At 43.3% G+C, this 17,991-nt stretch overlaps 2 protein-coding genes across 3 annotated transcripts; one reads left to right on the top strand and one right to left on the bottom strand.

Annotated features, from left to right (window-relative positions):
* Positions 1–1,715: 1,715 nt before the first annotated feature.
* On the bottom strand, positions 1,716–14,254 carry LOC131132402 (uncharacterized). The gene is made up of 2 exons (XM_058077995.1): positions 12,182–14,254; positions 1,716–10,613 (listed from the first exon to the last, which is right to left on the bottom strand). Exons 1-2 carry the CDS (start codon positions 12,860–12,862, stop codon positions 9,294–9,296), a joined length of 2,001 nt encoding a protein of 666 aa, XP_057933978.1. The 5' UTR covers positions 12,863–14,254; the 3' UTR covers positions 1,716–9,293.
* Positions 13,808–17,878, top strand: LOC131132403 (lathosterol oxidase-like). 2 transcript variants are annotated; one of them, XM_058077997.1, is made up of 5 exons: positions 13,808–13,886; positions 15,309–15,523; positions 15,777–15,909; positions 15,991–16,091; positions 16,941–17,877. In XM_058077997.1, exons 2-5 carry the CDS (start codon positions 15,314–15,316, stop codon positions 17,367–17,369), a joined length of 873 nt encoding a protein of 290 aa, XP_057933980.1. In that variant the 5' UTR covers positions 13,808–13,886; positions 15,309–15,313; the 3' UTR covers positions 17,370–17,877. The 2 variants fall into 2 exon arrangements, with proteins under 2 accessions (XP_057933980.1, XP_057933979.1); XM_058077996.1 differs by lacking the exon at positions 13,808–13,886 and adding an exon at positions 14,723–15,213 and having other exon boundaries at positions 16,941–17,878.
* The last annotated feature ends 113 nt before the right edge of the window (positions 17,879–17,991 follow it).

The following is a 17,991-nucleotide window of genomic DNA, read 5'->3' as shown; positions in this document are numbered from 1 at the left end:
CAAAGCTTATTAAATCCTACCCCTCCACTTGGTACTTTTACAATCAGTAACTGTTACATTTGTTCACTTCCTGCTTTCCATAATACAGTTTGTTTTTTTTTTTGTTTGTTTTTTTGTTTTGTTTTTTTTATAATGTACCTCTTACCGAAGTAGGAGGTGATATGAGCATCCAACGCCATAATGGGTACCATAGTAAGTGTCAATATAGTGATATATATAGCACATCATGACTGGTTCAAGACTCTTCATCCTTGTATTTAGCAAACATCAACTGCTTGTATTGTTTCTTGAATTGGCTCATCGTTGTGCATTGTTTGATTTCCTTACTCAATCCATTCCATAGTTTGATTCCACATACTGAAATGCTATGGCTAGCATAACGTAGTCCTAGCATAGAAGTGTTTCAAATGTACTTCTTCCCTGAGATCATATTTCTCCTCTCTTGTAGAGTAGTATTGGATGACATTTTTAGCTAATTGCTTATTTTTAGCCTTATGCATTATTTTAGCTGTTTGAAGATTAACTATATCAGCAAGTTGAAGTAGTTGTGATTTTACAACTAAGGAGTTAGTATGTTCTCTGTAGGCGGCATTATGAATTATCCTTACTGACCTTTTTTGCAGTACATTTAGCAAGTGAAGATTGCTTTTATAGTATACTGAAGTCTGACGTATACTGTAATAGGAAATTAGACATAAACAAGTTTATATGAACGAATAAAATAACATTTTGATGCTTTATTTAGGCCAAGAATATATCAACTTTGCTTAAATATGCGTATTTTTGACGAATATTGACATTTCCATTAATTAATTAATGGCAATAATAAAGAGTAATTCCTGGAACACTGTGATATAGTGAGGGAGTGATAATTGAACTGGGACTACCGTATATAGGAAAAGGACTGTACTTTCTTATACTCATATTAAAAAGATGATATCGTATGCTATCTAACAAAGGATAGGCAAAGGATAGCAACAAGAATTGCTGTGATTCTTTTTTCAACATTATGCCACTAAAATGACGTTATCCATGACCTTCCCGAAATCTGCAAGCAAGTGGACATCCAATTATATGCTGATGATGCACTGATTCTGACAAGTGGCAAAGAAGCCATAAGGTATTGTACTCGCCTACATTCTTGAACATACACACTACTGGCTCACAAAATCTTCCCTCTTACTAAACAAAAAACAGGATGTATGTTCTTTTTAACCCATTAGTTGCCTCTTTTGAAAAGAATATACATACAACTAAAATATATATATAGTTAGTGAGATTAAATACTTAAATGTAATATTGGATTCAACACTCTCATTCAAAGGTCATGTTAAAATGGTTTCTGAGACGGTTAAACATAACACCATTTTGAGCAAATAAGGAGATCAGTGACTCCTAATGAAGCTGCTATGATGTTTTTTCACAGTATGATTCTTTTCACATTTAAGTTACTGTAGGCGACACGGAAAGTGTCCCACCCTCGGCCATCTCTGTGTGGAGTTTGCATGTTCTCCCCGTGCATGCATGGGTTTTCTCCGGGTACTCCGGTTTCCTCCCACATTCCAAAAACATGCTAGGTTAATTGGCCACTCCAAATTGTCCATAGGTATGAATGTGATTGTGAATGGTTGTTTGTCTATATGTGCCCTGTGATTGGCTGGCCACCAGTCCTCTCGCCCAAAGACAGCTGGGATAGGCTCCAGCACCCCCGTGACTCTCGTGAGGATAAGCGGTAGAAAATGAATGAATGAATTAATAAGTTACTGTATGACTAGTTGGTGTTACTGAAAGACATTAGCCACGTTTACATGAGTTTTTCTCTTTCCGAATGACCTTTCCGAAAACAATGTTATATATGGAAAGGAATATTCCAATCTCTTGTCCACATGCGCCGCTATAATCAACCAGAATAGTCAATGGGTCATGTGCACTAAAGCGTAAACATCAACATCACGTGATACCGACTTCCCCGAGTTTTTCTTTCACTTGTTGGAATAACTCCGTATTGCCACTTTTAAGTTCGTCCAGTCTTGAAATTTAGTTTGGATCAAACACAAAGTTTCCGTAGCAGTCCAGTGCCGATTGCTCGCCTCCATTTTTAAAACCGAAGAACGTCTGGATCTGCGTGTTACGTCATATCTGAGCATGCGCTGAAAGAACGCACCCGGGATAAATTTAAACAGGAAAAGATCAAATTCAATCTTGCTAATATTTTATAATTAAACTCAGGACATGTTTTATATAGATATATACATATTTTTCTTTTTTAATAAAAGTGGACTTGTGAATGGCGTATAGAAGGGTTTAGATTCTGTTCCACAGATGGCGGGAATGCACACGAAAGCTGCTTGCCAACCACCAATAAACAACAGAAATAAAGCAAATAAACTGAATGCCATTGGAATAGTTGGGTCCATGTATACGTGGCTACTGAAAGACATGCAGTCAGTATACAGTACACACGGTAAAAGAGCCCTGGAAGTATTAGACAAAAAGACCAGAACTTAACCATCAAAGTACAAAGTACTTGCTTTGAAAATCTTGTGATATTTAGAAATGACTCCGCCCCCACTCCCCCAGGACCTGTTTTTGATTTGATCAAAACCCGACTATCCCGGTCCACAAGTGCCGTATCCAGAGGTGATTGTCACGTACCACAGAGAAAAAGTACTTTTGGACAAAATGTCCTCTCCTTCAAAGGCGGTACCTGTTGGAACACTGCCGATTAGAGATTCCTCTAGTTTTGCTTTAGCTGCCTTCAAACATCAACTAAAGAAGTGGATTGTGTCCAGCAAGTTGTGTGATCATGACCGTGTACTCTATTTGATTTGATTCTGGACTAAGCGTTTCAGCACTTTCATCATTTGAACTAGTTCTGGTCTTTGGTTGGGTGTTGAGTTGGGAGGGTCTCATGTAATGTCATATTGTGTGTTTTATTGTATTGTGTCTTCATGTGTTTTAACTGTGTCTTAAGGTGCTTAACATCAACCTGTCCAGAGACAACAGATAGAAATTAGCATTTATAAATGGTTTATATAAATGTGTTGATTTTGTAATCAGTGCAAAAGATGAAAATTAATAGGATTTCTCCAAAAACAGCACCAAAATGATGACACCAGTTTATTTTTATAAATTAATTTTGTGATTACATGTATCATGTGGCAGCACGGCGCCGAGTGGTTAGCGTGCAGGCGTCACAGCTAGGAAAACCGAGTTCAATCCCACCCTCGGCCATCTCTGTGTGGAGTTTGCATGTTCTCCCCGTGCATGCGTGGGTTTTCTCCGGGTACTCCGGTTTCCTCCCACATTCCAAAAACATGCTAGGTTAATTGGCCACTCTAAATTGTCCATAGGTATGAATGTGAGTGTGAATGGTTGTTTGTCTATATGTGCCCTGTGATTGGCTGGCCACCAGTCCAGGGTGCACCCCGCCTAACGCCCAAAGACAGCTGGGATAGGCTCCAGCACCTCCTCAACAGCCCTCGTGAGGATAAGCGGTAGAAGATTAACGTATCCATGTCACTATCAAATCACTATTGATTTGAATAGGAAAACAGCACCATTTAGTGGGGCACTGCCCCTACACAATCACCACTGCTCATACTACACATGCCGCCAATTCCCTATCCACTGTGGGACTGGTGTCCAGGCTTCTTTTTGAACATAGTAGCATTTTGCACCTTTTTAGTAGGAAGCCATCTTCTCTCTAAATGACAGCTGCAAAGTTGATGCATGTACTTTTCTCACCTCTTATGTATCATTATTATGTATTAATGCATTTTATCAGTCGAGCCTGGGGGGGGAGGTTGGATGATATGACACTTGCCCGTTTATGTGGGCTGATTTATGCCATCTACTTCCCGGTGTTCACGCAGTCGACTTGCTCGCTATCTGTAGTTGTCATCTGGTATATTTAGTCATTTTTGACGCTCACATTTGTCAACGCCGGCACAGAGCAAGGACCCGCTTCACTAGGCAATATCTGCAGCATCAATCCTCATTCTCTGGTCTGTTCTCTTAAGAGGAGGTTGGTTGGTTGGTTGGTTGGTTGGTTGGTTGGATGGACGGATGGATGGTTGGATGGCTGGATAGATGGATGGATGGATGGATGGATGGATGGATGGATGGATGGATGGATGGATGGATGGTTGGTTGGTTGGATGGATAGTTAGTTGGATGGATGGATGGATGGATGGATGGATGGATGGATGGATGGATGGATGGATGGATGGATGGATGGATGGTTGGATGGTTGGTTGGTTGGATGGATGGATAGTTGGTTAGATGGATAGTTGGTTAGGTGGATGGTTGGATGGATGGATGGATGGTTGGTTGAATGGATGGATGGTTGGATAGATTGATGGATGGATGGTTGGATGAATGGATGGATGGTTGGATGGTTGGATGGATGGATGGTTGGATGGTTGGATGGATGGATGGTTGGATAGATGGATGGTTGGATGGATGGATAGATGGATGGATGGATAGTTGGTTAGATGGATGGATGGTTGGTTAGATGGTTGGTTGGGTGGATGGTTGGATAGATGGATGGTTAGTTGGTTAGATGGATGGATGGTTGGTTAGATGGTTGGTTGGATAGATGGATGGTTGGATGGATGGATGGATGGATGGATGGATGGATGGATGGATGGATAGTTGGTTAGATGGATGGATGGTTGGTTAGATGGTTGGTTGGATGGAAGGATGGATGGATGATTGGATGGAGGGTTGGTTAGATGGTTGGATGATGGATGGATGAATGGATGCTAGCTGGATGGATGGATGGATGGTTGGTTAGATGGTTGGTTGGATAGATGGATGGTTGGATGGATGGATGGATAGTTGGTTAGATGGATGGATGATGGATGGATGGATGGATGGCTAGCTGGATGGATGGATGGATGGTTGGATGGTTGGATGAATGGTTGGTTGGTTAGATGTTTGGATGGATGGATGGATGGCTGGTTGGATGGATGGCTGTTGGATGGTTGGTTGGATGGATGGTTAGCTGGATAGATGGACACGCCCATCTTCCCCACGCCATTGTCCATCTTGACACACTCTTCCTCCCCTTCTTTATTGGTACGCTCCTTCTTGTCACTCTTTTACCTCCTCTTTGGCACACTTATTCCCCTTCCACCTTATTCTCTTCCCCGCTTTTGTCATCACTGTTGTCTTGGTCCTTTTGGCCTTCCTCTTCGCCATCCTCTTCAGTTCATCAATTTCCTCTGTCTCATAACATTCTGCCCGTTTTGAGCAATACTTGGGGTCACTCCCTGTGCCAAGCAACTGGTTGGCGGTAAGCAAATCACTTATCAGCAAACTTCTGCTGCTTCATCCAGAAGCATTCAGACGGGGAATGATGGTGCGGCACTCAGAGCTCACTTGTGGCGAGCTTTGCAAACATCTATGTCCCTGCAGAATGCACTCACAGAGGCTGCCACCATCGCTTGCCTCCAGCATGGGCTATTTTGGCAAAAGCAACCCTGGGCAAGATAATAAGATGAGCAGCAGACATTTTGTCAATATTTTTGTCTTGGCTCTAGAGTGCGCCTGGCCGGGCTGCTTACTGATAGAAGTGTTGACCGATTTATTTATTTATTTATGTAATCCCCAACCAGAGCCCCATTTTTTCCCCAGACTGCGAGAGGGCAAGTGGAGGCAAGTGTACAGGGAGGAAAGAAGGGCCTCACTAATGTGAAGCAGTTCATTAAAATCAAGACACAACTGTTTTTATCAGTGGGGAGGATGGTGCTAATCAGTGCCTGTGGTTAGTCCAATGCTATGCAAAATGGGAGACGGTGCACTCCTCAAGTGCAATGTCGCTATAAGGCCACGCGGATGATTGGTTTTCCAGGAGGATGCTTTTGAGACCGCTCTCGGGTCCGCCATCTGATTAGCATCAGCAGGCATTATTCATGACATGAATACACAAAGAGGCGCAGAACAAATAATGGCCGACACGCATTCAGCAGGCTGATAAATATCACATGGAGAAGCACACACATGGTGTCACATTTCAGCATTTCATAATTTGAAGATTCATGTGTTTGGAGCCTCAGGGCAAGGTGGATAATTTCAGGTTCTGTGGCCACGTGACGAGTCTTTTTGCTTGTGCACTTTTTGTTTGTAGTGATACAACTGCAACTCCTAGGACTCAATTACAAATTTGAATTCAGTAAATGTATGCAATATACAAATATGAACGGTCCATTGAATAGCTGGTAGGCATTTTTGTGGATTGTCGGGGGTTCGACGGTCGATGGAAATTGGGTACTTTGATGCAAGTGCCATAGTATGCAATGGTTAAAGGTACCCTTTATGGAAAGTGCTAAGTGCTCTTCAGTGTGGTTGATCTATTACGGGTCCATGATAGTCTGTAGTCCAGAAACCTGAAAGTGGCATGTGAATTATCATCTGCAAACCTGAGCGCTCATGATGATACTGGGAAAGCAGAGGTAAAGATTGGGGCCAAGCACAAACCCCTGCAGTGTGCCTGAGAGAGGAAACTGGTTCCCAGTCTTTATGAAATTGGTTTAGTTGAGGCCCAACCAGTTTGGCTATCAACAGGAATGTGATCTTGAATGTAGAGCTACCAAAAAATACCATTTTAAAAGTGACAAAGTGAACGGGATTGGTTCATGGAGCCAAGTTAAGTAAAGCACAGATAACAAAACTTTTTGGCCCAGACACCCACAGACCCGAGTCCACTGCCGTGCATGAACCCAAACCATCAGTGATAGGAGTCATGGTAATAATCCATTGAGACAGAGATAGTGGCCATCGCTGTGTTTTTAGTCTATGAGGGGTCATTAGCAGAAAGTCTGGGCTTGTTGCCTTTCAATCATTAGGTAACGCTTGAGTGTTGACGCTCCTCGGAATAATGATCACTTGCAACCCAGTAAATTGTCAAGGCTTGAAAGTGTCTTTCTGCCACCAAATAGAGAAATCAGCCAGCTATGTTTAATAGAATTTCCATCAGTGCTTCAACCAGTCTTTGAAATGGGTTATCGAAGATAATGGTTTCACGGGTTCATTACCTCATTGTCAAATTAGATTTCTCTTTCTCCTCCAGGCAGATTGGAAAGTGATTACAGATCTAAACTCAAAGAAGCCCACAACTTTTTGCAGAGTAAATGGTAGGAGAGTGACACAATGACAGGCAAAATGTGTATCTGAAAGAGGTATCTAAGATAGGGGGAACATTCTTGATGTGTTGTTGGCCAACTGAGTCAATCTGTCAGGTCTATCAGGATGGCCACAGGAAGTACAGCTGACGGCAGACGCCTGTGGAGATATGTCATGGTGAAACAACGTCTCACAAAGCTGAAGAAACTGAATATAAGAAACCAAACATATACTCAGTAAGAAGATAAAGTGAAGCTAATCGACAATGACACTCTGTTGTCATTTACCATGCTCCCTCCCTCCCTCCCTGTGTCTCCTTCACTCTTTTCACTAACACTCCTTCTCATCTACTTTGGCACTCCCTTTTGCGTCTTCCTCTACTTTGCCAATCTCCTCCACCTTGGAACTCCTTTCCACTAATATTCTCTCCCTCCTCCTTCTTGGCACTCTCATCGTCCACAATGTCTTCTTCACCCTCTCTTTCTCCTCTGCAACGCCCTCCTCTTTTATGTTGACACTTTCATCCTCCACCTCACTCTTTCATGTCTGTGATATTCCTGTCTTCATTAGACACACTGTAATCCTCAGCCTCCACCACATCACTCCGTCCGGACTATGACACCCCCCTCCTCTTTCTTTCCCAACAGTCATGACACTCACTTCTTCCGCCTCACTCCCTTCTTCTACCTCACTCCTTCTTCCGCCTCGCTTTTTGTTTTCTTGTGTCAGTCTTTCTCCAACCTGGTAGTCTCTCTCCCCTCTTCACTTTATTCCTGTTTTGCATGTTGGCCATACAGTCTGGAGATGTATCTCCGTTTGAGCATCACTGTGGGGCATTTGCATGTTTCCACCCGGGTGTGGGTGGGTTTGCTCCATGTATTGCAAAAATATGCTTGTCAGGTTCATTGGAGACTATTGGTTGTTCATCGGTATGTGAGTGTGAATGGTTGTTTGTCTATATGTGCTCTGTGATTGGCTGGTTACCAGTCCGCTGTGTACTCCGCCTCTCGCCATAAGTCATCTGACAGCGGCTTCATCATACCTACGACCTTGTCAGGACAAGCTGTAAAGAAAATGGATGGATGGATGGTTGGATGGATCGACGGACGGTTGGTTGGTTGGTTGGTTGGATAGATGGATGGATGGTTGGTTGGATGGAAGGATAGTTGGTTAGATGGATGGATGGTTGGTTAGATGGTTGGTTGGTTAGATGGTTGGTTGGTTGGTTGTTGGATGGATGGATGGTTGGTTGGTTGGATGGTTGAATGGATGGTTGGTTGGATGGAGGGATGGTTGGTTGGATGGATGGATGGATGGATGGATGGTTGGTTGGTTGGTTGGATGGATGGTTGAATGGATGGTTGGTTGGATGGTTGGATGGAAGGATAGTTGGTTAGATGGATGGATGGTTGGTTAGATGGTTGGTTGGATGGATGGATGGATGGATGGATGGATGGATGGATGGTTGGTTGGATGGATGGTTGGTTAGATGGTTGGATGGATGGATGGATGGATGGATGGTTGGTTGGATGAATGGATAGTTGATTAGATGGATGGATGGTTGGATGGATGGATGGATGGATGGATGGATGGATGGATGGATGGTTGGTTGGTTGGTTGGATGGATGGTTGGATGGTTGGTTAGATGGTTGGATGGATGGATGGATGGTTGGTTGGATGAATGGATAGTTGATTAGATGGATGGATGGATGGATGGATGGATGGATGGATGGATGGATGGTTGGATGGATGGATGGATGGATGGATGGACGGTTGGTTGGTTGGTTGGTTGGTTGGTTAGATGGATGGTTGGCTGTTTCGTTGGTTGGATGGATGGTTAGCTGGATGGATGGACACGCCCATCTTCCCCACGCCATTGTCCATCTTGACACACTCTTCCTCCCCTTGTTTATTGGTACGCTCCTCCTTGTCACTCTTACCTCCTCTTTGGCACACTTTTATTCCCCTTCCACCTTATTATTCTCTTCCCCGCTTTTGTCATCACTGTTGTCTTGGTCCTTTTGGCCTTCCTCTTCGCCATCCTCTTCAGTTCCTCATCAATTTCCTCTTTCTCATAATCCTCCCACTCTTGGTCACCTTCTTCCACTTCCTCTTGGTCATCCTTTTCCCCTGCTTGATCACCCTCTTATTTAATTATCTTATTATTATTCCTCTTCTTCTTGACCTTTTTGGTCACCCTCTTTCTTCTCCTTTTGGTCACCATCCTCCTTTTCCTCTTCCCCTTCCACTGACAAATAATCTCCGCCCTCTTGGTCACTTTCTTCCTCTTCTTCTTGGCCGTGCTCTTTCCGTTCCTCTTGGCTTTCCTCTTGCTCATAATCTTTTCTCTCTTGGTCACCTTCTTCCTCATCTTCTTGGTCATCCTGTTCCCCTTCCTCTCGGCCTTCCTCTTCCTCATAGTCTTCCCCCTCCAGGTCACTTGCTTGTTCTGTTTTGCTCATGATGCCCTGCCACCAGTCCTCAAATTCCTGATCATGTTCATCATTGTGTGTTTTGTTTACAATGTCCTGCCACCAATCCTCAAATTCCTGGTCATGTTCCTCTCCTTCTTGGCCCCTCTCTTGCTCATAATCAGCTCCTTCATCTTGGTCGTCTTCATCCTCTTCATCTTCATCTTGGTAATCCACTTCGTCTCGGTCGCCTTCCTCCTCTTCTTCTTGGCATTCCTCCTCCCCTTCCTCTGGGCTTCCCACTTGCTCATAATCACCCCATTGATCATGATCACCTTCCTCATCATCTTTTCCAACTTTGTCTTGGTCCTCTTCTTCCGATTCTTCTGTGTCAACTCCTTCCTCTTCTTCTCGGCTTTCCTCTTCGTCACCTTTTTCCTCTTGGAAATCCACTTCCTCTTTGTCGCTGTCGTCTTCTTGGCCTCCCTCCAAATAATTCCCTTCTCCTTTCCCAGTATCTTCTTTTCCCTCGTCCTCAACATCCTCTTCTGCTTTGATTCGGTCACCTTCTTCCACTTCATCAACTTCCTCTTCATCTTGGAAATCCATTTCCTCTTGGTCACACGTTTCCTGTTCCTCTTTGTCATCCTCTCCCCTTCCTTCTCCCGCTTCTTCCTCTTCTCCTTGCTCCTCCTTATCACAATCTTCCCACTTGTCATCGTCACAGTCTTCCCACTCGCCATTGATGTCTGGACAGATCCCGTCATCTTTCTCTTTCTCCTCTTTTCTCCTTCTTTCCTCATCACTCCCTTTCACTCTCTCTGTGCCACTCACTACCTCCTTGACTCCTTTTTCCTCTTTCTCCTCAACACCTTCCCCTTTCTCCTCAATGTTCCTCACAAGCTCCTCGACACCTCCTTCCTCTTTCTCCTCAGTGTTCCTCACAAGCTCCTCGACACCTCCTTCCACTTTCCCCTCCTCCTTCTGCTCGACACACTCTTTTTTCTTGGCTTTGCTTCTGTTGTTCCTCTTTTTCAGCACCTTCCTGTCCTCCATCATTTTGACGGCAATCTCCTAAACAACAAAAAAAGGACACAGCCAATCATACAGCCAGTGGTTTTTTATTGAAGTACCCCTGAGAAATCCTTTATCAGATAGACGATAAACTTTATTTGATATATATTAGAGGGGTAACGATAGATGTATTCGGAACCTGAATTTTTAGAGCAGAACTTAAGACTTGATACAAAGGCGTATGTATTACGGTAAACGTGACAGGAAGAGGTTGGCAGGAACACAGTGCTGCCCAGCCGTCCGCTCAGGGTGTCATGGACACCAACAATGCCAAAAAGAAGCCTGAGCTTGAAAAGCCTCTTCTGTCACCTATTTTTGTCACTTGGTCCGAGTGAAACGTAAGAAAGTATGTTCAGTTGAGATGGAGAATGGGGCTACAAGCCGGAACTATACTATAACTGTGTGATGGTTATTGGGCTGAACTCCAATAATGGTTAAATATTAAACGCTCCAATGAGGTAAGATCGCCCATACTGTGCTGTAGGTGGGCTAGGGTGAGCAAATCAAGCACTCATTTTCTGTGACATGCTGCAAACGGCCTGTCGCAAGTTCCCATGAGCTGACTTGTATACAAACATGGTGTCGATTGTGTGGGATTTGTCACTGTTTGAGAGAAAAACATTTAGCCAAATGTTCTGCAAACCTTGCAATGTAAGGAAAAAGAAACCCGACATTCAACACATCACACCTGAAACGTTACAACACCTGGGCTCAGAGCTTCGTTCTATCGCCAAGGCATTTGAGAAGTGTAAAAAAGTTTGATGAACCGAGGATGGGATTGGATAGGATATGATGGCTGGAATCGACATTGATCCAAACAAAAGGAGAGGTTCTCCTCTCATTCCGTGTGGAAGTGGTAAGCTTTTGGCTTCTTTGCTCTTCTTCCTCACTTTATTTGAAACACTTTAAGCTTGGAAGTAAAAGACTATTCGAGTGTTAATTCATATCTACAGGACGCTCATAATATTAGGACCCATATTTAACAAGTCATACACAGGTTTATCCGCTCTCTGAAAATATTACATTTATTAATATTGAATCCTACAATGTGGTTATTGCATTCGGGTCTGGAACCAATTAATCGCAATAAACTAGGGACAACTATATGTACTTGAGAATAGTTTTTGTTGTAGAATTACCTGCCAACCGTTTTTATGTTTCATTGTTTTTAATTATGAAAACTGTTTTCACAAAATGAGTTTAACATTTAGATTTTTGTTCTCTTACTGTACCAAAAGTGAACAGAACCGCAACCTTAAAACTGAGGTATGTACCGAACCTTATCGTTACACCCCTAAGATATATGGATATACAGTATTATTTCCATCTCAAGTACCCCTCGGGGTGCCATCATTTATCCCCAGGGGTCCTGGTCCCCTTGTTTCATTTTATGATTGACATCTGTAACAGTGGTTGTGAGTACTCTGGACTGGCATCAACTAGGGGATTTCATATAATCAACATAATCAGAATCAACAATCAACTTGTGCTTCAACTGAATCCGACTTCGACTTCATCTCTGTACCCATGCATAGTGAGACTTAAAAAACTCGTAAAGGCACACTTACCACGCGCCGGATCAGGTTCTCGCACAACTTCACGTCCTCCAGCAAGTCCTGTCTTTCTTTGAGGAGCTGCTCTCTCTCCCGTTTCCATCTCTCCTCCTTTTCCATCATTTCTAGCGAGAGGTAATCTTTGGCGGCTTTTAATTTCTCCAGCTCTAAACTGGTTTTGTAGAGTTCGGTCTTGGTCTTCAGAAACATCTTGTCGTTGACCTTCATCGTGTGAGACCGCTCGGCGTTTTCCATCACAAGCGTTCTGTTGTCCGCCTCAAGAAATCTCAGCTGGGAGGCGATGCTTTTCTCCCGCTTCATCCACCGGCTGTGCCACACTTCGTTGAGCTGAGTGTGGTATTGCTTGAGCTCCAAGTTACATTTTTGCAGTGCAGCGTTGGTTTTCAGAAGAATCCTCTCATTTGCCTCCCGTGTGTTGTACAGTTTGGCGTATTCCTCTAACAACTTGATGTAGTCCACCTCGAGGTGCCGCTGGTAGGATCCTATGGTTTCCTCTCGTAGAAGCCACTGGGTTTGCCACTCCTCATTGAGCTGAATGTAGTAATGCTTAAGCTCTTCAAAACACTGATTGCCTTTAGTCCACAGTTGTCTGAACTTCTCAGTTTGAAACTGTAGGAGTTGAACATTTTGATTTAGGGAGTCATTTCCCTGCATGTGATGCATTTTATTCTCCATTGTGCCACAGAGGCAGCTAGCGAGCTAGCTCGTATGTCTCGGGGGTTGCGGGTCTTGTGACGATGATGATTAGTGATAATAATATTGCCAAAGCTAACGAGCTCTACCCCATAGTCATGTTTGGCCATGATGACATCAACAAAAGGGGTATGGTACTACCTCACCGTCCAATGTGGCTGGTGGTGCTTTGTGATGATGTCATCGCGGTGACATCATCACAAAGCACAATGGCTTCACCTCATGGTCATGTGACCTGTTTTTGTTTTTTTTTTTAATGACGCACAGCAACATGGAGCCAACGCATAGTAATGTTTTTACCTGGACCAATGGCGACACCTTGTGGTCAAATATGTATCTATTTGTGTGTCTGTTAGGATTGTCACTAAAAGATTATATTTTCCCCCTATTTTAATTATAAGTATTTAATTTCAGGGAGGTTTGGCATATTCAGAGTTAGTTTTTAGACTACCCTTATTTACACTTTTGCAGAGAGAGCTGTTGTACAATTGTCATTACGAGACGCAATAATAACTATAAGGTTGCATTAAACAACGCCGAATTAAGGGGGTGATACAAATGGATGGACATCTCCATGAAAAGATGTTTACATTTGTCATATTTGGGTTTTAAAACCAAGCCAAGTTTGAATGTGCGTGTTTGTGGAGTATGTAGCGTTTTTTCCGCCTCTGAGGGGTTGGTAGTGGTCCATAAAAGGGGTTTTATTGTACCTGCATGGGTCCACTTCTAATACAAGCACGTTATAGTTGTTTTTGGGGCAACATTATGACGACGTTTGAGCTCCTCTTCCAGCTGGGACCTTTAACCGAGCCTTGTGCTATGAGCAGATCGCCCTATTGGCCAATGGCGGCTGACGGCAAAGCTGATGTGACCAGAAGCTGCGCGCTCATTGGATGAATGTTATGTGACTTCACTGGAAGCTCTTTAGTGATTGGCTACTGTCGGCCTTTAGTTTAAGCGCTGTACCTAACTGTGCTGTGTTCCGGAACACAGTAACCAACATCAGGTGAGCTTTTCGTTGTTGCAGAATTGGGTCATACGCCAACAACAAATATATTTTAACGTGTCTATAAAGACTGCGAGATGTCATTCATGGCATTTTAAATGTTGTTATTTCGGTTTTGTTGTACAGTACTTAAGTTTTGTCCAAAGTTAGAAAATACATCTTTCTCAGGGCACTGCTGTTTTTAAGAACCTATTGCCAAGATCCTTTAAGATTCTTTAAGGTCCTAACGATCCTACCTGTATGTGCAGGATCGCTCAGCTGATTTAAAGGGCACAGTGCAAAAAAAGCTGGTCGAAGAATCTCTATATTAACACCTTTTGATTAGCATAAAGATGAATTCATTGAGTCATTCATTTTCTACCGCTTTTTCCTCACGAGGGTCGCGGGGGTGCTGGAGCCTATCCCAGCTGTCTTTGGGCGAGAGGCGGGGTACACCCTGGACTGGTGGCCAGCCAATCACAGGGCACATATAGACAAACAACCATTCACACTCACATTCATACCTATGGACAATTTGCAGTCGCCAATCAACCTAGCATGTTTTTGGAATGTGGGAGGAAACCGGAGTACCCGGAGAAAACATAAAGATGAATTAATTTTGATTTTTTTTTTAAGTCGGAGTACTATGAAAAAACATAAACAATAAAGTTGGAAAAAGTTATAAATTAAGTGTGAGAATATAGCAATGAAGTTATAATTTTGAGAAGAAGAAAGTTGGAAAACAGCAGAAATGGAAAAAAACAGCTGTCATTTCATGAGAATAAAGTCAAAATAGGAAGGAAAAAACGTATTCTGATAAGAAAATAAGGTGCAATTTTACAAGATTTAATGTGTAATATTATGAAGAGAAATATGTCATTTTAGTGGCATGGAAATTAAATATGAATTTTTAAAGTTGTGATATTATCAGAAACAAAACCAAATAGTTCGGGGGATAAGTAAAAATATTCTGGGAATAAAGTCATAATAATTACAAGAAGAAAAAAATGTATGAACATTGTTTCAGAAGAAAGTGGAAATATTTGTACAATTAAAAAGGAAAAAGATCAAAACAGGGGAAAAAGAGCAAAGAGTGAGGTTGATATAAATAATAAGCGTTTTAACATGTCTACATGTGTTGCTTTACCAAATACCAAAGTAGCTCTATATGATAGGAGCACTGTTTTTAAGGAATCGGCTGCAAAAATGTTTGTTACTTCCATTTTGAAGGGGACTCGCGTCCCATTTCAGGTTGATAAGCCATCAATGTAAAATCATACAAAACCTCAAGACTGATGGTGTCCAATACTTTAGTACAGGATGTTTACAAAATGACTTTTCATGAAAGGTAAGTTAAGTGTTGTATTGTTTTGCCACTTAATAATCAACAGTGATTAACTTCTTATTACACTTTTGCCTGGTGCCTTGGTATCTTCATTTCAGCCACCATGGATCTTGTCCTGAACGTCGCCGACCACTACGTGTTCACGCCTTACGTGTACCCAGCGTCGTGGGCAGAGGACGGTACCCTGCGGCAGATCCTCAGCCTACTAGTGGTGACCAACCTTGGAGCGACGGCGCTCTACCTGAGTCTGGGAGCCATCAGCTACTACTTCATCTTTGACCATGACCTCATGAAACACCCACACTTCTTAGAGGTAATTGTTTAATACCCTGCGGTTTACACGTCAGGATACTTGGGCCGCCCCTTGGCCATACTGTATGTAGTACTAATAGGCAAGAAAAGTAAAAGTACTCCTGTTTGTGATACAGTAGGACAAGGATGTCCAAAGTGTTTTTTTATGCAGCACATTCTAAAAATGTAATTTAATAAAATATAGCAAAATTTGTATCCATTTTGCGAGAATATATTTTCCTGTTGTCCTTAAAGCAAACACTTTCATCCCACAGAATCAAGTTTGGCGGGAGATCAAGTATGCGCTGACCTCGCTTCCCTGGATCAGCATTCCCACCGTTGCGCTGTTCTTCGCCGAAGTCCGAGGATACAGCAAATTGTACGACAACGTCCACGACTCACCCTTGGGTACAACATTGCTTCTGTTCTTTTCGCTTTCAAATCCTTGGATTTGCTCCTTGTTTGCTAACCGATCTGGAACGCTTGCAGGTTGGACCGGACTTTTCCTGAGTATGATCTCCTTCCTGTTTTTCACCGACATGTGCATTTATTGGATTCACCGCTTCCTGCATCATAAACTTATTTACAAGGTGAGTACAGTCGTATGTTGCCAAGTAAGCCCGAGTCTTCAAGCTATTTTAGCCCAGAGCTGAGCCGAAAGGGAACGCTCCCAATGGACTGGCCCGTCGACGTTCCGACCCTCGCCTTTGGTCATGACCTTCGGGTCGTGACCAAAAGCATAAGATCACAGCCAAAAGGAGTTTTCTCCGCAGGGTACCTGGGCTCTCGCTTAGAGATAAGGTGATCAGCACTGTCACCCGGGAGAAACCCAGGGCTCTAATTTGGTAGACCAGGCGTCCAGCACAGCCAAGGAGTTGAACGATGAGTAGATCTGTCTTGTGTTTTATGCTGGTTCAGACGCTTACATGAAATAGTGGTTGCTGGTTGCATTGAAATGTGCCTGACACTCCGAAAAACCCATCTGTGAGGTTTTGGTGGCGTGTCTGCACTGTGCACCTGTCAGCCAATTCACCACTGTGCAGGGTGCGCTTCGCCTGCGCCAAGAACAGACCATGTCTGGGCTGGCGCGATGTTTTGTCACAAAATTGTCACTACGACAAGCTGAAAATGTGGACAAGTCCCACGGGTGCGCCGCCACACCCATCTCAGTGCAGCTCAGTGTACTAAATTGGCTACGTGGGGTGCGCCACCTTGCGCTGCGCCACGAAATTAGAGCACAATGTCTCTTAGCTGGCCGCGCAATACCTTGGATCTACTGAGAGATGTATGAAGTAGCCAGAGACGGAAGTCTGGGCTTCATTGTTAAGGCTCCCGTCCCCACAACCCGACCTCTGATAAGCAGAAGAAACCAGGCTTAGCTAAAATGTACGGTTGAGGACGTTTGCTGAAATCCCTTTGCTATCTTGCCCCAAATGCAGCTTTTCCACAAACCGCACCACGTGTGGAAGATCCCCACGCCGTTCGCCAGTCACGCCTTCCACCCGGTGGACGGCTTCATGCAGGGGCTCCCGTACCACATCTACCCCTTCCTCTTCCCGCTCCAAAAGGTGCTCTACTTGGTCCTGTACGTCTTCGTCAACATATGGACCATCTCCATCCACGACGGCGACTACCGGGTCCCGAACGCTATGACGGGAGTCATCAATGGCTCGGCGCACCACACCGACCACCATCTCTTCTTCGACTACAACTACGGCCAGTACTTCACGCTGTGGGACCGCCTGGGGGGCTCCTACCGCCACCCGTCGGCGCTGATGGGGAAAGGTCCGCGTGACCTGATCCGCAAGCTTCAAGCAGACGGGAAGTTAGCGAAGGAACTGCGAAGTGCGACGTGCAAAGAGGAGTAACGGTTGGGAAATGTAATTTTATAGACGGCCCAATTCAGAATAGTTTGGGTTCTTCTATTTGCCAAATAACAGTTGGGAAATTCCACAAGGAAAACTTGGCATTTCCGAATCTCACCATAAGTGTCCAAATAGCTCCTATTCGGAGACGAGAAGGCGAACATGGACACAAAATGTGTAGCTCAAGTCTTCCAAGTCTTTGTTGTTCTTTAAGGTCGTGTTCACATTTGGTCCTGGCTAAAAATAACAAGATGCATGATGCGCATTTTGGTGCATTCACACTGGCATGATTAAGACTGGTGAAGAACATTTTCATAAAACACAGTTTTATGACCTTTTTATGTGATTTCAGCTTACTTCTTAAATAATCTTTGTTAAATATTTTTCTTTAATATTTCAACTCTATGGTACTAAAATGATATTATTTTTCCTCATAAATTACAAGTGCATTCTGGTAAAATGTTAACTTTTTTGTTTGTTAGAATGCTTTTTCCACCCCCATTTTTTGTGTTTTTTTCCAAATATTTCAACTTACTTCTTAAAAACTTTTTGTAATATATTTTTCTTTAATATTTCAGCTTCATGGTACTAAATGTATATTCTCATCCTCATAAATTACGAGTGT

The sequence above is a fragment of the Doryrhamphus excisus genome, chromosome 7 (genome assembly GCF_030265055.1).
Source record: "Doryrhamphus excisus isolate RoL2022-K1 chromosome 7, RoL_Dexc_1.0, whole genome shotgun sequence".
Lineage (NCBI taxonomy): Eukaryota > Metazoa > Chordata > Actinopteri > Syngnathiformes > Syngnathidae > Doryrhamphus > Doryrhamphus excisus.
This window is presented reverse-complemented; position numbering and strand designations above follow the sequence as displayed.

Excerpts from the sequence above, each read along its gene's own strand:
- LOC131132402 (XM_058077995.1), bottom strand. The coding sequence starts at position 12,862 with ATGGAGAATAAAATGCATCACATGCAGGGAAATGACTCCCTAAATCAA. Across the intron at positions 10,614-12,181 it reads AGAACCTGATCCGGCGCGTG|GAGATTGCCGTCAAAATGAT; the intron begins GTAAGTGTGCCT and ends TTTGTTGTTTAG.
- LOC131132403 (XM_058077996.1), top strand. Across the intron at positions 15,524-15,776 it reads AACACCCACACTTCTTAGAG|AATCAAGTTTGGCGGGAGAT; the intron begins GTAATTGTTTAA and ends TTCATCCCACAG. Across the intron at positions 15,910-15,990 it reads CGTCCACGACTCACCCTTGG|GTTGGACCGGACTTTTCCTG; the intron begins GTACAACATTGC and ends GAACGCTTGCAG.